The sequence below is a fragment of the Xenopus laevis genome, chromosome 1S (assembly GCF_017654675.1).
Source record: "Xenopus laevis strain J_2021 chromosome 1S, Xenopus_laevis_v10.1, whole genome shotgun sequence".
Classification (NCBI taxonomy): domain Eukaryota; kingdom Metazoa; phylum Chordata; class Amphibia; order Anura; family Pipidae; genus Xenopus; species Xenopus laevis.
The window spans coordinates 16,372,614-16,398,393 of record NC_054372.1 but is presented as its reverse complement, the minus strand read 5'-3'; the positions used below and the strand labels follow the sequence as shown (position 1 = coordinate 16,398,393).

The 25,780-nt window shown below is 41.0% G+C and overlaps 1 protein-coding gene across 2 annotated transcripts; it reads left to right on the top strand.

The window, feature by feature from the left end:
• Window positions 1-2,375: 2,375 nt before the first annotated feature.
• Window positions 2,376-25,552, top strand: wfs1.S (Wolfram syndrome 1 (wolframin) S homeolog). 2 transcript variants are annotated; one of them, XM_041579399.1, is made up of 8 exons: window positions 2,376-2,595; window positions 5,458-5,610; window positions 11,116-11,207; window positions 17,716-17,860; window positions 19,359-19,529; window positions 20,222-20,302; window positions 22,178-22,398; window positions 23,534-25,552. In XM_041579399.1, the coding sequence occupies exons 2-8, from the start codon at window positions 5,463-5,465 to the stop codon at window positions 25,340-25,342; spliced, it is 2,667 nt and encodes an 888-aa protein (XP_041435333.1). In that variant the 5' UTR covers window positions 2,376-2,595; window positions 5,458-5,462; the 3' UTR covers window positions 25,343-25,552. The 2 variants fall into 2 exon arrangements, with proteins under 2 accessions (XP_041435333.1, XP_018098528.1); XM_018243039.2 differs by having other exon boundaries at window positions 2,378-2,595; window positions 22,253-22,398.
• The last annotated feature ends 228 nt before the right edge of the window (window positions 25,553-25,780 follow it).

The window sequence follows — 25,780 nt, the reverse complement described above, 5'->3', positions numbered from 1 at the left end:
GTTAGGGTTCTCCAGGCCACTGGGCCCCCACATTCTGCCCACCTTCCTTGCTTCTTCCACCAAGTCAGAGGTGCTGTACCGTTACATATTTTCAGCACGGGTCAACCTTGTATTTATTACACTAGGCTCTACCTCAGCTAGTCCCTCTGGGTCCGTAACTTGGGGTACCGCTGGGAAACTGGTCACTCATTGGAGCCTCAACTGCTTGAATATCTAGCCCAGGAGTGCCCATACTTTACTAATAAGAGGTCTACTCTTAGTGATCTTATTAGCAGAAAACTGCACCGACCTGGGGTTATTGCAGCGGGCACCACGGAGCGATCCTGTTCCGGATTCTTCTTTCTTCAAAGTTTCCGAGGCAGACGCATGCGCAGTTGAACGAAGTTGAACGAAGTAGCCGAGTTTTGAGTTATAGTTCGGCTCTTTGTTCAACTGCGCATTCGCAGTCGTGCGAAGAAAGAAGCAGCCGGAAGAGGATCACTACTAGGTGCTCGCTGGAATAACCAAGGGCCGGTGCAGTTTTCTGCTGATAAGAGCACCGGGTTTCAGGTAAGTCAATACAATCACGTGGGAGTGCCAAGTGCAAGATGAATTTCCTTCTCCTTTAAACAAAGCATGAAACAGGAGGGTGATTTAGACAAGTTGTTTGTTGACAGTGTCTTGAGATCTACTGATCCCCAGCTAAAGGTCTACTGGTAGATCGCGATCTATCTTTTGGGGATCCCTGATTTAGCCTACTGCTCTCACCTCCTGCAGTGAGCTCCAACAAATCTTCCCTCACCTTCTCATTGACCAAAGAAGAAGCAATGGCCTGCGTTCTCCTTTATATCACTTTATGTGTAGCTATGCAACATGCATGTAATTGAGACCTAGCTATGCAGGGTGAGGATTTAATATGTGGACAGTATGAATGGGATGAATCGGCAACCCTATTTGGGAGGCAGTGTCCCAACTGAGGATATGTGTTACTATAGAGTGGAGATACTTTCAGCCACACAGCACATCATACCTGTACACAACACACTGGCACCACAAGCAGGCCTGGATTTGTGGAGAGCCCACCAAGGCCCGGGCCTAGGGCGGCAGGATTTTTGGGGGATCCATGTTGCCCAACAAAGAAGGATCTAGGGGTCTAATTCTGGGCAGTGTCATTCTGTGGCTACTAAAGCAAATAAAGTTCTGTCTTGCATAAAAAAGGGCATTAACTCAAGGGATGAAAACATAATTCTGCCTCTTTATAGGTCCCTGGTGAGGCCTCATCTGGAGTATGGGGGCAGTTTTGGACTCCAGTCCTTAAGAGGGATATAAATGAGCTGGAGAGAGTGCAGAGACTAAGTGCAACTAAATTGGTTAGAGGGAGGGAAGACTTAAATTATGAGGGGAGACTGTCAAGGTTGGGGTTGTTTTCTCTGGAAAAAAGGCGCTTGCGAGGGGACATTATTACACTTTACAAGTACATTAGAGGACATTATAGACAAATAGCAGGGGACCTTTTTACCCATAAAGTGGATCACCGTACCAGAGGCCTCCCCTTCAGACTAGAAGAAAAGAACTTTCATTTGAAGCAACGTAGGGGGTTCTTCACAGTCAGGACAGTGAGGTTGGGGAATGCACTGCCGGGTGATGTTGTGATGCTGATTCAGTTAATGACTATAAGAGGGACTTGGATGATTTCTTGGACAGACATAATATCAAAGGCTATTGTGATACTAAACTCTATAGTTAGTATAGGTATGGGTATATAGAATTTAATTAAAAGTAGGGAGGGGTGTGTGTATGGGGCTGGGTTTTCATTTGGAGGGGCTGAACTTGATGGACTTTGTCTTTTTTCAACCCAATTTAACTATGTAACTATGTAACTATGTAACTATGTAACTACACCCACATTGGTTTAGAAACACTGGGGATGAGCAGGAGATACAATAATTTTTTTAATTTCCCGTGCTCCGGTCCCAATGATGAAAATTTGCAGGAATAAAGGAGAGCTGCATAATTGCATTGATTTGAATAGGAGACTGAGAGATCATGTGGATAGGAGAGGCCTGGATACAACGATGACTTCATATAGCAGCAATAATAATAAACTTGTTTATTCGACTCCCATTTCAAAGGTGAAAAGAAAATGGTAAATATTTCATAGAATTGTCGGTGGCACCCGGGACTTCAGCCCCAATTCCACCAGTGGGTAGTGTTGCGCTTCTCTGTTATTGTAACGCGGCTCTACCACAGGCTTTACATTGAAATCCCACCGCTCAGCAGTGTAGCAGTGATAACGAGCCAGACACACCCACCTACGTGACCACATCTTGTCCGACCGCCTACATCTTAGTCACATGGCTTACGACGTCACGCCCTCTTCAGAACCGGCCAGTTGTAGGCTCTAGTGTAGCTGCCATGTGAGCTGAGGGACCGCCCCCTGTAGGGATCTCACACACTCACTGGCTGCTGACGCTGCTGCACTGAGGAATCATCTGACGAGCAGTGTATGTCCATCTGTCCTTCCCTCCGCTGCTGCTCGTCTGTCCGCTGGCCTGTGATAGGCTGGATCTTTCCTCCAGGGGATCATGGAAGGGACACTGTGATCGCTACGTACTGGTATGTGTATGTGTATGTGTATATATATGTGTGTGTGTATTGTATATGTGTGTGTGTATACAAATACAAGAGTCCTCTGCACTCAACCCATTATCAATATATTTAAGACAGCGACATTTTGTGCTACTGCTACTGAAAGATTCATATATATCATATAATATATATCAATATGTTGATAATGGGTTGAGTGCTGAGGACTCTTGTATTTGTCTATTTTGTGGTCACACCCTCATTGCACCCCCGCCTGATGGTTTTAAAAATTAGTGGTGAGCACAACTTTCCCTTGTGTATATGTGTGTATGTGTGTTTATGTATGTGTGTGTGTATATGTGTTTATGTGTGTGTGTATATGTGTGTATGTGTGTTTGTGTGTATGTGTGTGTGTTATGTATTTTGGCATACTGGGCACAGGGATTGTATATACAGTGTGCCTCTGTACTGAGATTGCTTGGGAACATGCTGCTGTGTTGGGTCCAGAGGATGTACATATGGATGGGTGGTGGGCACATGATGGTCTATTGGATCCAGGGGATGTACAGTAAGGATCTGGGGTTGTTGGTGGGCACCTGCTGGTGTTACTGAATCCAGGGTCTGTATATACAGTGTATCTGTATTGGGAGTGGGTGGGATACAGATACAGTGTCTGGAATGGGTGGGTACAGGCTCTGTGTATAAACAGCACATGGAGTTCATGTTGGAACACTGGATACACTGTATATACAGTATCTGGAGAGTGGGGCTCACCTTATATTGAGTTACAGGGAGACCATATATACAGATAGAGTCAGTGTGGCTACAGGCAGAGCATTATACAAAATGGATTTCTATAGCGATTGGGTGGGTTAGTGCTGCTGGTTTATTGGGCACAATGTCTATATAATGTAAATATTATATCCTTATAAACGGTGACTTCTGATGTCATCAGTTATAAACGGTGACTTCTGATGTCATTTCTGCCACATGACTATTGAAAATGATTAGTGTATTATAAATAAATAAAGTCTCCCTCCATGTGCTGTTAAAATCAGAGGATATTAGAAGATACCTGGATGTTCCATGTGTTAAAAACAGTCTCGACAATTTGACATTCATTTGTTATGAGGTTTGACATTTCATTTAAAGGGGACCCGTCACCCAAAGAAATGATTCAAAATCCTATTTTATCACATTGGTCAAGCAAAATGAACTTTAATTACACTATATAAATTATTTGAATCTTGTTTCCTTCAGTCTGGGATTTCAAAATTATAGCAAGCAGGCAGCAGCCATTTTGTGGACAGTGTTATTAAGACAAGCCTTGTGTCATCTCAGAATCTTGTTTGTGCACCAGAATGGGGGACCCAATGTCCATTTCCATGCCCTGGCTACACAATTAAACGGTAAAGAGAACGGGGGAATGTGTGGAGAGCAGTGACATCTAGGAAGTGCTGAATGGAAAGTGAAAGTAATTGTCTGCCCCGCCTCTATGCCACTGGCATAGAGGAGGGGCAGACAATATTTGATTGACAGCAGAAATTTTTAAATGAGCTTACAACAGCTATGAATGCTTTAATAAAAAATAGAAATTGGATTTCATGTTTAATTTGAAAAGGACTTATTATACAGATTTTTGTGTCTGGGTGACAGGTCCACTTTAAGCAGCAGAATATAAGGGTGCTGCTTAAAGGGCATGTAAAGGCAAAAAAATATAAAATCAGATTTTTACTTTCTTTAATCAAAAAGAAACCTACCTCCAATATACTTTAATTAAAAAAGTGTACAGTTTTTATAAGAAACCTGACTGTATGCAGTGAAATTCTCTCTGACTTGCAGAGTAGTAGAGAGCGGATTGCTGCGTCATGCAGAAGTTGCTGAGCACAGTTACTTACATACCAGAGGAGGGAACATCCTATTTTAATGCACCAGCAGTGTCACTAAATGCCAGGGGCATCTTGAATGGCATCAGTTACTGATTTTTTTTAACATACATGTAATGAAGGAGAACCAGAGCAAGCCACTGTAGAGATTTTTATTAAAAAAAAAAAAAACTTTGACAAAATTAAAATCATGACATATCAGAATGATACTATATTACAATATTTACATTATTTACAAAGAGAAAATAGAAGAATGAGTCAAAGAAAAAAGTTCATTTAATATTTCTCATTCACGCTTTGTTTCTGGATCTCATCAACCTTAATAAAACGTATTTCCCTTTAGATTTATTTTATTGTAAGGGTCTATAGAATCATTCGCTCTCCCCAAAGTTTATATGCATCTCACAGACCAGAGGTAATAATAGGTTCCTGCATTATAAAAACCCAGCACCTTAAGCACACCCTCATATAAACTACACGATACACCCACCACAAAGTGCTCTTGACTCTCCTTCACCCCATACATGGCTCAGATATTTCACATTGCCCCATACATACTCTCTGCAGTGACAGCCAGGCATTATCAAACCGCTTCGCATGGAGTCTCACTGTTTAAATATTTTAATGTCTCCTCCAGTCTCTTACTGGTACAGTCCTTCATAGCCAACGGGACAGAAGAAGGATGTAAGTATAGATCTGGCATAGATCTGTTTCCGTGGGGTCGATGGATGACAACATTCCTACAGGGAGATTGTTCTTTGAGTCAGACCCCCAAAGTTGGGTGGCAATTCCGCGGCGAAACAAGGTGAAACAATTCGCCCATCCCTAATTACGGGCCCTGAATTACAATGGCACGAGACAGCAGCAAAAGGGGAATATTTGTTGATATATAAAACAAGGGCATTATACTGCACTGCTGCAGACAAGGAAAGAGTCGCACATTAAGAAATATTGATTTTTTTTAATAGATGTTGAAGAGATCTATTTTTTTGTTTTTACTTTTCAGATACAATGGATTCAGAGCCATCCACACCCCCTCACCTGCTGGGCAGATCTCAGCTCAATGCTGCCACCCCTGCGGAGGGACAGGAGGACCCTCACACACCAGGACCCAGCTTGTCTGCTCCTGCATCACCCCCAGTATTTTCTCCTGTGACAGGTAATGAAACAAGTTCCTAATGATGCAAAAGTTCTTTGATCACTTCAAAATCGTAAATAGATTTGGGCTCTCTGTAGTTATTTCTCTTTTTTTTTTTTTTGTAGCACATAATTTAGTGCTGATTATACTGGGTTGCCGGGGTAATAAGTCATAGCAACCAGAGCTCCTCAACAGCGGCAGTAGTTAGTAAGTAAGTCGTTGCAAAGGGGCTTTATTCACTGAAGTCTAAAGGTGGCCATAGACGCACAGATAATATCATAGAAAAATAATTTTTGTACGATATTCGGTGCGTGTATAGTGGGAAAAGAGCCGACTGATATTGGCAGAAGACTTGGATATCGGTCGGCTCGTTGATCGGGCTGCATGGAAAATTTTGATCGGGTGCCTTTGAAGGGACCCAAACATCGGCCATTATTAGTGCTGAATCGTCAGATACAGGAATAATTCTATTGTTTCTAACTGTATATCTGACGATTCAGCTCTACACGTGTGTATTGAAACAAACGATCTTTCTTGGAAACATCTTTTCCAAGAAAGATTGTAATTGTTACGTCTACAATTACATAATTGTTAAGAACTAGGGATACACCCAATCTAGTATTCAGTTTTGGATTTCACCATTTTTTTCTGAAACTAGGGAATAGCACTTGCTGTGATTTAGTTTTTTGTCATCCTAGTGTTTTGTTGCATGGTGAGACAAAATAGTCCAAATATTGTTGGGTTGGGTGCCATGTTTTTTAGTCATAATTACCTGCCCGAAACTGTACCTAGAGCTTTCCGGCACTTTTAATTCAAATGATAGAGGGATGATTTGGAGTATTTTTTCCCATATCCATAGAGCTACAAAATACTTGTCCAACAAATGTCAATATGGCATGCCTTTTACTCAATGCTACTTGTTTCTGAGGTTGAGCTTTAACCACTGGCGTAACTGTAGACGGAGCAGACCCCGCAATCACAGGGGGGACCCAGGGAACAGGGGAACCGGGACTGTGGTGTCTTCTATAGCTGATTAAAAAACCCTCCTCTCCAGCCGCTCTCTTACCTGCGGCAAGGAAGGGGAACTCAAGTTGGGTGGAGTTGGGGAGGGATGTGGGCAGGAGGATGGGGATCGGAGTGCGCCAGGCCCCTCTGAAGATTTTGTTGCAAGGGGGGCCCAGCGCACTAAAATTACGCTACTGGCTTTAAAGGGATACTGTCATGGGAAAAAAAATTTTTTTCAAAATGAATCGGTTAATAGTGCTGCTCCAGCAAAATTCTGCACTGAAATCCAATTCTCAAAAGAGCAAACAGATTTTTTTATATTCAATTTTGAAATCTGACATGATATCACCTCCCCCCCCAGCAGCCTAACAACAGAACAATAACCAGATAGCAGCTCCCTAACACAAGATAACAGCTGCCTGGTAGATCTAAAATCAAAATTCAATAGTAAAAACCTGTGTCCCACTGAGACACATTCAGTTACACTGAGAAGGAAAAACAGCAGCCTGCCAGAAAGCATTTCTCTCCTAAAGTGCAGGCACAAGTCACATGACCAGGGGCAGCTGGGAAATTGACAAAATGTCTAGCGGCCCCCATGTCAGATTTCAAAATTCAATATAAAAAAAATCTGTTTGCTCTTTTGAGAAATGGATTTCAGTGCAGAATTCTGTTGGAGCAGCACTATTAACTGATGAGTTTTGAAAAAAACATGTTTTCCGATGACAGGATCCCTTTAACAGTTTAAATATTGTGTTGCACACCTTTAACTCAAGTCTGTTATCCTGCTATTTTGTGGGTGGCCAAACCTCATATCGTGGAGATTAGCCTTAGATGTCAATAATGTCTGGTGCCAAAATCCTGTAATAATGGTTGAGCTCAGTGCATCTGATACAAGCTGAAAGCTCTTATGTTGTCATTACTACATTAGGTCTCTTCCCATTTTACAGACTGAGAGAGATATATGGGGAATGAATGCCAGATTACTCACACCGGGATACATTTATTTTAGTAGGAACAATAATGTTTAGATACACAGTCCTGCTCAGTTACTGACATGGAGCGCCAGTGTAGTGACTCATAGCAAAATATGTCACATATGGAGATTGTACCAGCCGCACCCTAATCTACTCCATACCCGTTTTACATCCAGTATTACAGACTGTCTTGCTGAACTGAAGGGCTTGTAAAGGTGAAAATATTCAACGCATTTTCTTTCTTTTTTTTTTATCATGTTTATTATTTTCCATAAACAAGTCAATAATGGAGCAGACGCACACTTCCGGGTTTGGGTCTTCTTGATGCTGGCGTTTGACGCCGAACATATTGATGCCCAGGCCATGACACTGGGCATCATGACATCATCTTGGAGTGCTGGTTTTCGAACCTTTGGCACCAAATCATCTTGAAAAGGCTCCTCCACCATTTTGACAATGCCCAAGCTGGTTCCCGTTTTACTGTTCCTGCCGAAGCGTGTTTGTGATCTGAATTCCTGGTTTTTGACTCCCGTCTGACTTTTTGACTCCCGATTATTGCCGCCCGCCTTGAACCTCTTGCCTGATTCTCGACAATGTCTCCTCTATATCCTTGTCGGTACCTCGTTCACGGACTTGTTGTTGTTACACACTCTTTCTTGTGTTGAAAGCCCAGGGTCCCAAAATGGCATCGGTGAACACTGTAATCCGCAGGGATACCCTGTGCATTGTGAGTGTACCCGCCGCCAAGCAAGCTTCCCGATAACGAGATTGTTACACAACTTTGGATATAGTTTGATTTTTCTCTCTAAGCTAAGGGGCAAATTCACTAAGATCCGAAGTTGCGACAGCTTCACCGCAATTCGCCAGGTGTAGTTTCGCCGGTGCTGCGCGAATTCACTAAAATCCAAAGTTGCGCTCAGGGAGGCGAACGGTATCGAATTTGCACTAGTGTTAATTCGTCAAGCAAAGCGAAGTTACGCTAGCGATGCCTAATTTGCATATGGCGCCAAGTTAAAGTTGAATGGACGTATATGTAGCAGCAAATACATTACATTACACAAGCCTGGGAAACCTTCATAAAATAAAATAGAGTTGTTATTTTGCCCTATACATGTGCCCACTGTATAGTTTATGTGCCATATGTTAGGAAATGTAGGGGGGAAAAAAATTTACGATCTTTTTCAGCCTATCATCCTTAAAAAAGGTAAAAATGCCAGCGTTTTTTGGGACTTAGAAAAAATGTAAACAATTTTTGAAGCAAGCCCTATCTACTCTATTCGCCTGGTCTGAGGTGGCGAAGGCAACTCTGGCGCAAGATGTAACGTTCAGTAAAATGCCCAAGTTAGTGAATTAGCGTAGTTACATTGACCCTTCGCCATAGCACTACTTCGTCTGGCGTAAGGGTGCGAAGTAGCACTAGAGTAGGTCCACTTCGCTAGCGAATTGGCGAAGTAACGAATTGACATGACGCTGCCGAATTTTCGCTAACGTTAGGCGCTTGGCGATTAAGTGAATTTGCCCCTAAGAGAGAGAAACCTTTCCAATTTCTCCCATAATTGAGTGATTAAAAGGCAGGACCAGAAGTAATGAAACATGTCCAGCAATACATTTCCTATTTCTACTTGATAAAAACAATCCCAGCTGATCACCCATGACCACACTTTCTCACAAACTGTCCGTATTGCTCAGACCACCAGCCGATAGTTACACAGTAGCCTTGTTTGTTGATATGAGATGATGCCAATATGTGATCCGGGCACAGTCAGATATTGGTCAGGCCCCATAGAACATGGAACACACCAGGCCATGGAAGCATCTCTTAATAGGACTGTATGGGCCCATCATGTGAACTGACTGTCAAAGGGCTAAACTGATCAACCTAATTTGGTCCACTAATGCTTTACATGTCTACTGCCAAATCTAGGGATTATGTTATGATGTATAAACCTCTTCCCATAATGCTGGCCAGACATTGCTCTTGCTGAATTTGTTGAAGAAACCTACATTATAAAAAAACATTTGTTCAGTCTGACTCTGTTTCCAGTGTTTATCCCGCGACAAATTAAAAAATGGGATCCATGGTTGAACAGCCAGAACTCATAATTGAGATATCCGTGCTATAACTTAAAGGGATACTGTCATGGGAAAAAAACAATTTTTCAAAATGAATCAGTTAATAGTGCTGCTCCAGCAGAATTCTGCACTGAAATCCATTTCTAAAAAGAGCAAACAGATTTTTTTATATTCAATTTTGAAATCTGACATGGGGCTAGACATATTGTCAATTTCCCAGCTGCCCCAAGTCAGGTGACTTGTGCTCTGATAAACTTCAATCACTCTTTACTGCTGTACTGCAAGTTGGAGTGATATCACCCCCTCCCTTTTACCCCCCCAGCAGCCAAACAAAAGAACAATGGGAAGGTAACCAGATAACAGCTCCCTAACACAAGATAACAGCTGCCTGGTAGATCTAAGAACAACACTCAATAGTAAAAACCCATGTCCCACTGAGACACATTCAGTTACATTGAGAAGGAAAACAGCAGCCTGCCAGAAAGCATTTCTCTCCGAAGTGCAGGCACAAGTCACATGACTGGCGGCAGCTGGGAAACTGCCAATATGTCTAGCCCCATGTCAGATTTCAAAATTGAATAAAAAAAAACTGTTTGCTCTTTTGAGAAATGGATTTCAGTGCAGAATTCTGCTGGAGTAGCACTATTAACTGATGCGTTTTGAAAAAAACGTTTTCCGATGACAATATCCCTTTAACTTTTCCAGGCCCCACAATGCCCACCCCTGTTTGGTTTGTACAACGTGGGTGCAGGCAAAGCAAAGGGTGCAGTTTCTACATGGCCTGTAGTTTGGATCTGATCAGCATCTTCCCCTGATTTAAACTTGGTTTCCTTCCCATGATTCCTTCTGCTTTACCTTTCCTCTGGAAGATATTGTTATCTGAAAAATTCACTGTATTTTTTGGAAATGTAGAGGAATTCTCTAAATATAGAAATTGTCACTCTCTACCTTTTACTAAAACTTGCTTATTTTTAGTGCAACCCACCACAAAGTAATTTTGCCGTAAATTAGGAACAAATCCACATTTTTTGAGGATTTTTTCAAATAATAAATAAGTTGCTGAAAAACATTTTGGCTGAATTACAAATCATATCTATCCCTTAAAATGCATATTTTCATTTGAGGAAAAACAATTATTTGGGAACAGATAGGATATACAAACCATACAAAGAAAATAAAATGAAAACTGTGCCAAGTACTTTTGCAGTTTACACAAATTTTTTTTTTCCTGTTTCAAAACTATTTCGCTTTTCATTAACTGCTTATCTGATACATTCTGTAACAACAGTGCAGTGCTGCCTTCTGGTCAGATCCAGAGAGATGTATGTTCACAAGGAAAGTGTTGTGATGCTGGTTAGTAAAATGAGCAAAATCAAATGTTCACTGGAGCACTGAACAATATATATATATTTACTGATTATTAAAAAGAATTAAATGTAGATTTCTGATGTATATTTATTTACAACACAAACAGATGACATGAATGATGAACTTGACCCTCAAGAAGCTGTCTTTCAGGAACTTCTAGAAAAAGCAAAGACTGGAGATGCAAAGGCACAAAGTGAGGTAAATTGTTTGTCATATTTAGCTTTTCATTCACTGAACTTTTACTCAAACTGCTATATCTGTTATGTCACACTCCCTTCCCAGAGACTATTACCCCACTGTTACTATAGGCACCATCTCTTCCTACTATACCTGCTATCCCACAGTCACACTCCCTTCCCAGAGACTATTATCCACTGTTACTATAGACACCATCTCTCCCTACTATACCTGCTATCCCACAGTCACACTCCCTTCCCAGAGACTATTATCCACTGTTACTATAGGCACCATCTCTCCCTACTAAACCTGCTATCCCACAGTCACAGTCCCTTCCCAGAGACTATTATCCCACTGTTACTATAGGCACCATCTCTCCCTACTATACCTGCTATCCCACAGTCACCCTCCCTTCCCAGAGACTATTATCCACTGTTACTATAGGCCCCATCTCTCCCTACTATACCTGCTATCCCACAGTCACACTCCCTTCCCAGAGACTATTATCCCACTGTTACTATAGGCACCATCCCTCCCTACTATACCTGCTATCCCACAGCCACACTCCCTTCCCAGAGACTATTATCCCACTGTTACTATAGGCACCATCTCTCCCTACTATACCTGCTATCTGACAGTCACACTCCCTTCCCAGAGACTATTATCCCACTGTTACTATAGGCACCATCTCTCCCTACTATACCTGCTATCCCAAAGTCGCACTCCCTTCCTAGAGACTATTATCCACTGTTACTATAGACACCATCTCTCCCTACTATACCTGCTATCCCACAGTCACACTCCCTTCCCAGAGACTATTATCCACTGTTACTATAGGCACCATCTCTCCCTACTATACCTGCTATCCCACAGTCACACTCCCTTCCCAGAGACTATTATCCACTGTTACTATAGGCACCATCTCTCCCTACTATACCTGCTATCCCACAGTCACACTCCCTTCCCAGAGACTATTATCCACTGTTACTATAGTCACCATCTCTCCCTACTATACCTGCTATCCCACAGTCACACTCCCTTCCCAGAGACTATTATCCACTGTTACTATAGGCACCATCTCTCCCTACTATACCTTTTATCCCACAGTCACACTCCCTTCCCAGAGACTATTATCCACTGTTACTATAGGCACCATCTCTCCCTACTATACCTGTTATCCCTTCCCAGAGACTATTACCCCACTGTTACTATAGGCACCATCTCTCCCTACTATACCTGTTATCCCACAGTCACACTCCCTTCCCAGAGACTATTATCCACTGTTACTATAGGCACCATCTCTCCCTACTATACCTGCTATCCCACAGTCACACTCCCTTCCCAGAGACTATTATCCACTGTTACAATAGGCACCATCTCTCCCTACTATACCTGTTATCCCACAGTCACACTCCCTTCCCAGAGACAATTATCCACTGTTACTATAGGCACCATCTCTCCCTACTATACCTGCTATCCCACAGTCACACTCCCTTCCCAGAGACTATTATCCCACTGTTACTATAGGCACCATGTCTCCCTACTATACCTGCTATCCCACAGTCACACTCCCTTCCCAGAGACTATTATCCCACTGTTACTATAGGCACCATCTCTCCCTACTATACCTGCTATCCCACAGTCACACTCCCTTCCCAGAGACTATTATCCAATGTTACTATAGACACATCTCTCCCTACTATACCTGCTATCCCACAGTCACACTCCCTTCCCAGAGACTATTATCCCACTGTTACTATAGACACCATCTCTCCCTACTATACCTGCTATCCCACAGTCACACTCCCTTCCCAGAGACTATTATCCAATGTTACTATAGACACATCTCTACCTACTATACCTGCTATCCGATAGTCACACTCCCTTCCCAGAGACTATTATCCCACTGTTACTATAGACACCATCTCTCCCTACTATACCTGCTATCCCACAGTCACACTCCCTTCCTAGAGACTATTATCCACTGTTACTATAGACACCATCTCTCCCTACTATACCTGCTATCCCACAGTCACACTCCCTTCCCAGAGACTATTATCCACTGTTACTATAGGCACCATCTCTCCCTACTATACCTGCTATCCCACAGTCACACTCCCTTCCCAGAGTCTATTATCCCACTGTTACTATAGGCACCATCTCTCCCTACTATACCTGCTATCCCACAGTCACACTCCCTTCCTAGAGACTATTATCCACTGTTACTATAGACACCATCTCTCCCTACTATACCAGCTATCCCACAGTCACACTCCCTTCCCAGAGACTATTATCCACTGTTACTATAGGCACCATCTCTCCCTACTATACCTGCTATCCCACAGTCACACTCCCTTCCCAGAGACTATTATCCACTGTTACTATAGGCACCATCTCTCCCTACTATACCTGCTATCCCACAGTCACACTCCCTTCCCAGAGTCTATTATCCCACTGTTACTATAGGCACCATCTCTCCCTACTATACCTGCTATCCCACAGTCACACTCCCTCCCCAAATGCTATTTTTGTTATTTTATTTTTTAATGCATATTCTGTTTTCAGAAAATCTGCCCAAATTGCCATTATACTGTATAAACATCCCTCATTTGAGTTAAAATATATCTATTGAGTTAATATAGAGATCAGCTCAGAGCACATTGTTTGCTTGAATATATCCCGATTTCATTTTTCTTAATCAGTAATTTACACAATTCATCTTGCACCATATGAATTGGCAAAGAATCATGATCACGCTGAATCCTAGTGGTATAAATATATTTTATATCAGTTGTTAGAGCAGGTACAGTGTCGACTCAGCAATGTAGGCCTAGCCAAGGTAGAAAAAAAGCAATATTATAAATACGTAATAATAATTCAGTTAAAGAGTCTCTGTACTTCATTCTTGGGTTACTCTCTAATTCTCATCCTGCTGTACAATCCTGCTTCTCTGTGTTTCCAACTAAGCTCATATTTTCAGCTTGCATAAGAATCCATTGTTATCAGGTTACCTGTTTCCTTATCACCCTCTTAGCCGCCCTGTAGTGTTACCTGTATGATTGTTAGGCATACTCAATCTCCATTTGTTCATTTTGAGTTAGTTTCATGAAATGTCAAAATGATAAAAGATAAGTAAGTCAAACCACAAAGACCATCAAGGTGCAGATTTGTGTATGTTCTAAGAGCGCTTACACTGCTCAGTATTTCCTCAGCCTCATCCTCAGCCGACAGTTGCAGTACTGCAGTGCCAGGTTGTATAATGCAGATCAGAAATCCCCTGGTGAGGGTAACTCTGTGGCTTTACACTTCCTGGGGTACAGAGATTGTGTCTGAGCTGAAAGGATAGTCGCTGTGTGTTCTCTGTGTTGCTGTCAGTGCATCTAACGTGTATATCGTATGAAGTGACCGTGGTGAGATACATTAAGAAAATCTATTTGTGCTGAATAAAACACTGCAAAACTGCAAAAAAAATAAAAATCATGGGTTCGTAATCTGTGCAGTTGCTCCATTAAAGGGGAAAGGTGCGAGGTGCTAATCCATAGGGAGGCTCCCCATGTGGGTCTCCAAATCTAAAATATAACCAGGAAAGGATTGCACACTCAATTTACAAAAATTATATAATATATTTATTACATAAGAAAGAAAGAAACATTTACAAAGAATTCAAAAATCAAAGGCGAGCCCAACGCGTTTCGATCATATTGGTCTTCCTCATGGGCACAAATAACAAAAAATACAAAAAAAGCAGGCCTTTTTCTTTTTTTGTCCGTTGTTAAGTCTCCCCTTAGCTTGTGACATGGTAAGAGATATAGATAGGTGCATCAGTCAGTCCATGACAGTTCCAATAATATGTACAACAGCTAAAGATTTTCACCCCAAATCCCCCCCCCCATACAACCTTGAAATTGGGCTTTCGGGGGTATCTAAAATAGAATATAGCCATTTCCACCAATTATCACTCTAACTGGCCTTTTGGCTGTGTCCTGGATCCTCCAGTTTGGAGACCACTGGTCTATTGTAACTAGGAAAAATAGTAAAAGCAAACATTTTAATTAGATTTTTTTGGACTTCTGTAGTGCAACAATGTAAAAAAAGCATATTGGGCACCAAGCAAGTACTTTTTTCTTTCGCTTACCCCTGGCCAGGGCCGTTGTTAACCACTGACTCTTGTCTCTGACACCCTTCCTGGTCTCTGTGACTACTCATGGTTATGGAAGTCCTTGTTGATTTATAATATTCTTATATTTTACAATAGGGGATATTCATACTAGGAATGCATTGAATCCACTATTTTGGTATTCGCCGCACCCTCAAATCCTTCATGGCCGAATACCGAACCGAATCCAAATCCTTATTTGCATATGCAAATTAAGGACGGGAAAGGAAAAAGTGGAAACAATGTTTTTACTTCCTTGTATTATGACGAAAAGTCACGTGATTTCCCTTTCCGTTTGCATATGCCATACCTCCCAACTGTTCCGTTTTAAGAGGGACAGTCCTCTTTTGACAGCTCAACTTGCAGACCCTCGTTTGTACTGGAAAGTCCCGATTTTGCTGCAGATAATATATATATATATATATATATATATATATATATATTATATGCAGCAAGGCCGAAGGCCGAGTGTTTTTATACAGGTCATGGAACTCCGAGGTAACTTCTAATATCCTCATATTTTGCAAGTGGGGGTTCTTTATTTATTATAATACACACATTTCAATGAGTCATGTGACAGAAATGACATCAGAACTCACCGTTTATAACTGATGACATCACTACTCACCGTTTATAAGGATATAATTTACAGGTTATTCATGGCTTTTGTGTATTATATAGTGAATAAAGTACCCCCTCTTGTAAAATATAAGGATATTATAAGTAACCGAGGAGTTTCATGACCATATAAAAACACGAGGCCGAAGGCCGAGTGTTTTTATACAGGTCATGGAACTCCGAGGTTACTTCTAATATCCTCATATTTTACAACTGGGGGTACTTTATTTATTATAATACACAAATTTAAGTGAGTCATGTGACAGAAATGACATCAGAACTCACCGTTTATAACTGATGACATCAGAACTCACCGTTTATAAGGATATAATTTACAGGATATTCATGGCTTTTGTGTATTATATATATATAAAGCTAGCTGGATAGAGTGCACAACCAAAAGTTCATCCATAGCCTGGGTGCTAGTCCGAAAGATATGTAGAAAAGCTGCAGAGATTGACAGCACTCCTAGGCAATAATTCACAGCATGTCAACGTAGCAAGTAAAGTGGAGAGTTTATTTGTGGTCCAATGTCCACACAGGAGCCTTCGTCAGGGAAGGCTCCTGTGTGGAGCCGAAACGTTGGACCACAAATAAACTCTCCAATTTACTTGCTACGTTGACATGCTGTGAATTATTGCCTAGGAGTGCTATATATATATATATATATATATATATATATATATATATATATATATATACTATATATATACTATATATATATATATATATACTTTTGTAACAATTTTATTTATTTGAGATAAGCAAATAAATAATTGTAGCAATATAGGATAACCGGTCTCTTGGGAGAGGTTAGACCCTCGGCTTAAAGGGCATGTCAAGGCAAAAAAATAAAATCCCATTTTACTTTCTTTAATGAAAAAGAACCCTATCTCCAATATACTTTAATTAAAAAATGTGTACCGTTTTTATAAGAAACCTGACTGTATGCAGTGAAATTCTCCCTTCATTTACTGCTGTGGATAGGAATTGTCAGACGGTCCCTAACTGCTGAGCAGGGAAACAATCATACTTATGAACAGCAGGGGGAGCCCCCGCCTTACTTCCCAGCCATGCAGAACTCAAGCAGCTTTGTTAATGATGATCCCTAAGCAGCCCAGACCACACTGAGCATGTGCACAGTCTTAGTCTTGCAAAGATGTATAACAAAGTTACAAGATGGTGACCCCCTGTAGCCAACTTTGAAAGCATAAATTATTTGTTTGATTAGGCTTGTGGTGCAGTAAGTTCATGTTTATATTTAGTATACAAAATACAGCATTTCTAGCCTTATTCTATTTTAGACTTTATGTGCCCTTTAAAGGGCAATTCACCTTCATTAGCAAAACTGTAATAACTGGGAAAAAAAACACAGAAATATGTTCAAACTTTCATAACCTGTCAACTTTTGAACATGGTAATTAGGGGGTGTGGCCACAAAAACGAAAGTGGTCAAAAAATTTGCTGCACTGCGCGCGGTAACTTTTTTGTCCCTCTTTTTATTTCCAAAATGTTGTTATTAGGATTATTAGGATTCGGTTCAGCCAGCCATAAAGATTCGGCTGAATCCTGCTGAAAAAGGCCGAATCCTAGATTCAGTGCATCCCTAATTAACATATATATATACTTTATGTCTAACGTTTTGTAATGAGTAAGAAGCAGTAAATGCAGCAGGGACGAGCTGAGATATAACATTCTGGATATAACATTCTCTTACCCACACGCAACAACATATCTGCCTATTCCATGTGGCAGGTTGGAAAGTCCTACTTGAAACTCGCTGAAGAGCAAGACGAGGAGGTAAACAACTGTGCGGCTGTCGACTGGCTTATTGCATCTGCCAAGCAAGGTCGAAGGGATGCCGTCAAGTTGTTACGGAGATGTCTGGCTGAGCGAAGAGGTTGGTTTGTGCTCCGTTCGTATCGCTGGCAACTTTGTATTTTACACATTGAGCCAAAGAACTGAGCAGTAAAGTGTCAAAGGCTTTTGCCTTTCTGCCCCACCCTCACCCAGACCAGAACAGCAGGGGCCATGGTTTTAAAATTGCAAAAGTGCTCTAAGTATTCTAAGCAATTGTACTTTCCCCTTTAAAAATCTGACCTGCTTATTTATTCTCTTACACAATCACTACATGTGTAAACACCAGCTTTTATACTTCACGGATACAGGGTGTTGTCACTATTTACTGAGCTGTGTGGGAGGAATCCATTTCTGATTTAAAGGTCACTCAGGTGTAACTGTCATATGAAGCTTTGAAATGTATCACTGGGGTTACTTCCTTGTTTTGTGGCAAAAAGTCACGCAATTTCCCTCCCCACCCCTAATTTGCATATGCAAATCCGAATCCTGCTGAAAAGGTCGAATCCCGAACTGAATCCTGAATTCGGTGCATCCCTAAAATAAACACTGTCATATTGTGAGGGTCCTGTGTGAAAATAACATTAAAAGAGAACTAAACCCCAAAAATGAATATGGTTAAAAATGGCATATTGTAGATACTGAATTTATTTCACCAGCTTGTCAATAGCAGCAATGATCCAGGACTTCAAACTTGTCACAGGGGGTCACCATCTTGGAAAGTGTCTGTGACACTCACATGCTCAGTGGGCTCTGATTGGCTGTTGAGAAGCTAAGCTTAGGGCTCGTCACTAATTATCCAGCAGAAAATGAGCTTCCCCTGTAATATAAGCTGATGCTACAGGTTTGCTGATGATTAAATTCTGATGCTAATTGCACTGGTTTCTGTGCTGCCATGTAGTAATTATCTGTATTTATTAGGGATGCACCGAATCCACTATTTTGGATTCGGCTGAACCCCCGAATCCTTCATGAAAGGTGCGTCTGAATACAGAATCGAATCCTAATTTGTATATGCAAATTAGGGGTGGGAATGGGGAAAACATGTTTTACTTCCTTGTTTTGTGACAAAAAGTCATGTGGGTTCCCTCCCCGCCGCTAATTTGAATATGCAAATTAGGATTTGGTTCGGCCGGCAGAAGGATTCTCCCGAATCTAAATCCTGCTGAAAAAGGCTGAATCCTGGATTCGGTGCATCCCTAGTATTAATTACTAATCAGCCTTATATTGTGACATTTCTATTCTATGTGTACTGTATATTGTGAGTGGGTCCCTAAGCTCAGTAAGTGACAGCAGCACAGAGCATGTGCAGTGAATCAGCAGAAATCAAGATGGGGAGCTACTGGGGCATCTTTGGAGACACAAATCTTTACTGCTAAAGGGCTGTGGTTGCCTTGGGCTGGTACAGGAGCACAAAACATAATGTACAACATTTCTAGCCTACGTCTTTAGTTAGGCTTTAGTTCTCCTTCAAGCAGCACATGTATAGTGTGTGTCAATGTGATCCAGAGTCTACTAACAGCTGAGCATTCTTTCCTAAGGAATTACAAATGAAAATGAAAGTGAGGTGAAGAAACTGTCATCCGAGACGGATTTGGAGAGGGCAGTTAGGAAGGCTGCCTTGGTCATGTACTGGAAATTAAACCCAAAGAAGAAGAAACAGGTGTCGGTGTCTGAGCTGCTGGAAAATGTGGGCCAGGTCAATGCTGAAGGTGAGTGCAAGGCAAACCAAGTGGATACCAGCTGCTGTAGGGAGCAGGATTAGCAGCAGTAACATACAGGTCATTAGTTCTATGTCATATCCCAACAGATTCTTCCCTTTTTTTAATGTGTTAAGTATGAAGTAACGTATATAACCATTTCTCTTATCTTTATAAAATGCCTCACTTAAAACATACCAAGAGGGGTTATTTACTAAACTAAACTAAATAAAATCACGAATTTTTCGGAATTTATTAAACCCCGAGGATGGAAAAGTCCAAATCAGAAAATCCGGCATCTCGGACCTGTCGAGGTTGCATATAAATTCCAATGATTTTTTGATGTGCGCTGGGTTTCGTGCAAAAAACATAAGAATTCTGAGTTTTCGGGTGAAAAATCTGAAAAAAACGTGAAAATCTGATTTTTTTTTTACCGCAAAGAAAGTTTTCGGAAAAATTGAATAATAAATAAGTGTAAAAAAACTAGAGGATTTGATCGAAGTTTGTAGCAGAAAATGTTGAGATATAATCGGACTTAGATAAATAACCCCCCAAATGTCACTAAAATAGCTTTTATTTAGACAGCGTATACGTGTAACCTCCTATTATTACAGATTATCAGAACAAACTGATACCACTGCCGTTTTCGTGACTTTATGAGAGATAATGAACCCCCAGATTAAACATGGAATTTGTTTTTCTAGATGGAAAGAACGAGCCTGGCCCCATTCCCAAGGCAGCACAGAAGCAGCGGAGGATCCTGGAACGCTTAGTCAGCAGTGAATGTGAGTAGATGATTGGTTCTTTTCTACTGTGCATGTTCCCTAGTGTGGAAGCTAATGCTTTGTATACAGGATATGGATTGTGTTCTGGATGATGGCGTTACAAATATTGTTTGTGCACAGTCATTTCCCCAGGGTTACACCAGTGCTTTCTTTTATTTGTATTTACTCCAGGGATACCCAGCATGTTAAAGGAACAGTAACACCAAAACATGAACGCACTTTAAAGTAATTAAAATATAATGTAGTGTTGCCCTGCACTGGTAAAACTGGTGTGTTTGATTCTGAAACTATGCTATAGTTTATATAGACAAGCTGCTGTGTAGCCATGGGGGCAGCCATTCAAGCACAGGATACACAGTAGATAACAGATAAGTACTACTATAGTTTATATAAACAAGCTGCTGTGAAGCCATGATGGCAGCCATTCAAGCACAGGATACACAGTAGATAACAGATAAGTACTACTATAGTTTATATAAACAAGCTGCTGTGTAGCCATGGGGGCAGCCATTCAAGCACAGGATACACAGGAGATAACAGATAAGTACTACTATAGTTTATATAAACAAGCTGCTGTGTAGCCATGGGGGCAGCCATTCAAGCACAGGATACACAGTAGATAACAGATAAGTACTACTATAGTTTATATAAACAAACTGCTGTGTAGCCATGGGGGCAGCCATTCACAGCAGCTTATTTATATAAACTATAGTAGTGTTTCTGAAGCAAATACACAATTTTTGCCAGTGCAGGTCAACACTACTACATCTATTCATTCTATAAATACACTAATTATTTGATGTTACTGTTCCGTTAAACTTCATCTACCAGTTTGTGTTTATGCATGCACATGTCTATGACCCATGTCCCATTTATTGTGTCCTTAATTAAACAATTCATTATATTACATTATTCTCCCAACTGTAACACAAAGTGTTTGAATCTTTGCATTATTGCTTCCAGGATGCTAGATTTAAATTACTTTTTTGTTCATTTGGGGATTTGTGGTATACATCTGCAGAATTTGTATAAAAAAACTATATTCAAGTGTTTGTTCCTTAGTGACTCATGACCATCTCTTTATTGAAGTGAAAGTGAACCCATCTGATGTAGATGATATAAACAGTTATGGGACCTGTTATCCAGAATGCTCGGGACCTGGGGCTTCCTGGATAACAGATCTTTCCATAATTCGGATGTTCTTGCCTTACGTCTACTAGAAAATCATGTAAACATTAAATAAACCCAATAGGCTGGTTTTGCTTCCAATAAGGATTAATTATATCTTAGTTGGGATCAAGTACAAAGTACTGTTTTATTATTACACAGAAAAAGGAAATAATTTTTAAGAATTTGGATTATTTGGATAAAACAGCGTCTATGGGAGACAGCCTTTCAGTAATTCGGAGCTTTCTGGATAACAGTTTTCCGCATAACGTATCCCATACCTGTATATCATTGCATAGAACCTAACCTATCTATTTAGTATATACTGGTGACCTGGAATTTCTTGTACAGGTATGGAACCTGTTATCCAGAATGCCTAGGACCTGGGGTTTTCCAGATAATGAATCTTTCCATAATTTGGATCTTCATACCTGAAGTCTACTAGAAAATCATGTAAACATTAAATAAACCCAATAGGCTGGTTTTGTTTCCAATAAGGATTAATTATATCTCAGTTTGGATCAAGTACAAGCTACTGTTTATTATTACACAGAAAAGGGAAATCATTTTTAAAAATTTAGATTAATTTATTATGATGGAGTCTATGGGAGACGGCCTTTCCATAATTCAGAACTTTCTGGATAAGGGATTTCCGGATAAGGGATACCATGCCTGTATAACAGTCTTTTTCTCTTTGGCTTTGGGCAGGGCGCCCCACTCCGGTTTTGTTCCCCGAGTATGTTATACCATCAACGCATAAGCCAAGTTTTTGTTATTTTCCAGCAAAAAGCTTCATTGCGTTAGATGATTTTGTTGAAATCACCAAGAGATATGCAAAGGGGATAGTCCCAAGCAATTTGATTATACACGATGATGAAGATGACGAGTTTGCTGGGAAGAGCCCAGAAGAGCTGCCTCTGCAACAAAAGGTAAATGACTCTACTCTATGACTTGTTTTTTTTTTATTACCATTAATGTGTAGCAATACCATTAAATTAAAAGCGCAGTTGGATTTGGGATACATAAGGATCCCTAGATGGTGCTGTTTGTTTAGTGCAGGACAGTCCTTACACTTCCCTGTAGTCTTTCCTCCAAATTTAGGCATCTGGTTAAAGGGGAACTATCACGAAAATGAAAATTTAATATAATCTTCATCATACTGAAATAACAAAACTTTCTAAATACAACCAATTTAAAAATTCTGTAGCGTTTCTGAAATAAGCAAGTTTATCTTCACTATTCCTCTCTCAGCCTCTGTTTCTCTTCATTCTGTCTTCTTTCAGGAGTTGGGTGTCAGATGAATGAGCCAATATATCTTATAGGAGGGCTCCTTTTGCCTAGAAGATGTATTAGAGCTCACTCTATTAAAATCATCAGACATCATGTCTCTCTACATGCAGGATTTGTGCAAAAGGCAGTTATTTTGTTACATTTTGTTTGTACTGGAATCAGTTATTTGAGTGAACTCGAATTCATCTGTTAGGAAAGGAAGCCCCCCTATAAGATATATTGGATCTAACTGTCAATGATGGTATGGATGCTGGGTTTTCATTTGGAGGGGTTGAACTTGATGGACTTTGGTCTTTTTTCAACCCGATTTAACTCTGTAACTATATGACTATATATACAAGAGGTCCTGAATAGAAAAATGAATAATAAAACAATAACTTTGTAGCTTTACAGAACATTTGTTTTTTGGATGGCATCACTGACCCCAATCAATTAGCCACTAGGGTGAACTACCCCATTAAAGTCTAATGATAAACTGTCAGTTTCACTCTGGGTACCCACTATAACCTAAGTAATAAGTAATATTTAGTTACAACCTAAGCCTGCAGGTTTTCATGTTGATCCTATATCGAGAGACTGTTGAGATGGTGTAGAGAAGTACTGAGATAAATCTGGCTACCTACATAAAAGCATGTCTGTTTGACTTTAACTAGGAATTCCTTCAAGCCATGTGAATAATAAGGTGTTCCAACACTGACTTTTCAAAATGCTGTGTAGTCTAGACTCCATTTCATCATTACCGTGTGTTTCATTGACTTTTTCTCTGCTCGCCAGATCATGAAATACCCCCTTCATGTCATTACGGAACTGAAGGAGTACCTGATTGAAGCCGCCTCCAAGGCTGGAATGCACTGGCTGTCCACTATCATCCCTACTCATCACATCAATGCCTTGATCTTCTTTTTCATTATCAGCAATCTCACCATAGATTTTTTTGCCTTTTTTATCCCTCTGATCATTTTCTACCTGTCCTTTATTTCCATGGTGATTTGCACACTCAAGGTTTTCCAGGACAGCAAAGCCTGGGAGAATTTCCGCACTTTGACTGACTTGTTGCTTCGATTTGAGCCCAATCTGGACGTTGAGCAAGCCGAAGTGAACTTTGGTTGGAATCACATGGAGCCGTATTTGCACTTCTTAATATCTGTTTTCTTTGTCATCTTCTCCTTCCCAATCACAGACAGACACTGGATTCCTTGCTCAGAACTGGCCACCATATCTATATTTTTCACCATCACCAGTTACTTGAGTTTAAGCACTAGTGCGGAGCCTTACACCCGTCGAGCCTTGATAACAGAAGTGGCTGCTGGTGCCCTCTCCCTAATGGATCTTTTGCCAATATCTCTGCCCTACATCAAGACTCTTAGTAGAACGTTTTTTACGGTGCCTATTGGCCACTTTATCGTATTTCACATTAGCGTCCCGTGCCTTCTCTTTCTGTATTTGTTCTATCTGTTCTTCAGAATGGCGCAGCTGAGGAATTTCAAAGGTTTCTACTGTTACCTGGTGCCCTACTTGGTTTGCTTTATGTGGTGCGAATTATCTGTTGTAATTGTACGTGAATCCACTACCATCGGCCTTATCCGGGCATCTGTAGGCTATTTCCTTTTTCTCTTTGCTCTGCCTATACTTATTGTGGGCATCGTGGTCATGTGCATTGTCCATTTCATAAAGTGGTTTATTTCCCTAGAGCTGACAAAGATTGTGGTAACTTTACTTTTATGCACCGTTCCAGTGCTTCTCCGTTGGTGGTCTAAAGCGAACTATTCCTTAGTCAATATGGTTAAATCCCTAACTAAAAGCTCCATTGTGAAGCTTATTCTGGTTTGGATCACCGCCATAGTAATGTTTTGTTGGGTATACGTCTATCGATCTGAAGGCATGAAGGTTTATAATTCTACTTTGACTTGGCACCAGTATGGCTTCCTGTGTGGGCCCAGAGCATGGAAAGAAACCAATATGGCACGGACCCAGATGCTGTGCAGTCATTTGGAAGGGCACAGGGTAACTTGGACAGGCAGGTTCAAATATGTCCGGCTTACAGAAATTGACAACAGTGCAGAGTCTGCGATCAATATGCTTCCTCTTCTTATAGGAAATTGGATGAGGTGTTTGTATGGCGAAGCTTACCCAGCGTGTGATCCACAGAACGTCCCCATAGCAGAAGAGGAGCTTTGCCGCTTAAAATTCCTCTCTAAGAATTCATGCCACATGAAAAGATTTGACCGGTACAAATTTGAGGTTACCGTGGGTATGCCTTATAACGGGGGAAACGGGAGCAAGGTGATGGAAGAGGACGACATAACGAAAGATATTGTGCTGAGGGCAAGCAACGAGTTTAAGCAAGTGCTACTGAACCTGCGGCAGAGCAGCATCATAGAGTTCAGCACCATCCTAGAGGGCCGCCTTGGCAGCAAGTGGCCGGTTTTTGAACTGAAAGCCATAAGCTGCTTAAACTGCATGGCAAATCTTACGCCAGCCTCCAGACATGTGAAAATAGAGCAAGACTGGAGGCGAGATGTCCATACGGCTTTGAAGTTTGCCTTTGATTTCTTTTTCTCCCCGTTCCTCTCAGCCGTTTGAAAAAAAAAAGTCATTATTGGACTGATACGCAAGGAGGGAGTCACTGTGATAAAATAAACCAAAGTATTATTTCTTTACACTATCTCAGTGGTCCCCAACCAGTAGCTCATGAGCAACATGTTGCTCTCAACCCCCTTGGATGTTGCTCCCATAGGCCTCAAAGCAGGAGCTTATTTTTGAATTCCAGGCTTGGAGGCAAGTTTTAGTTGCATAAAAACCAGGTGCACTGCCAAACAGAGCCTCAATGTAGGTTGACAATCCACATAGGGGCTACTTAATGGCCAACCACAGCCCTAATTTGGCACCCCAGGAACATCATTCATGCTTGTGTTGCTCCCCAACTCCTTTTACTTCTGAATGTTGCTCACGTGTTCTAAAGGTTGGGGATCCCTGCACTATCTAGCTCTTACTGTAAGTATACCCTACTGTTTGCACTTT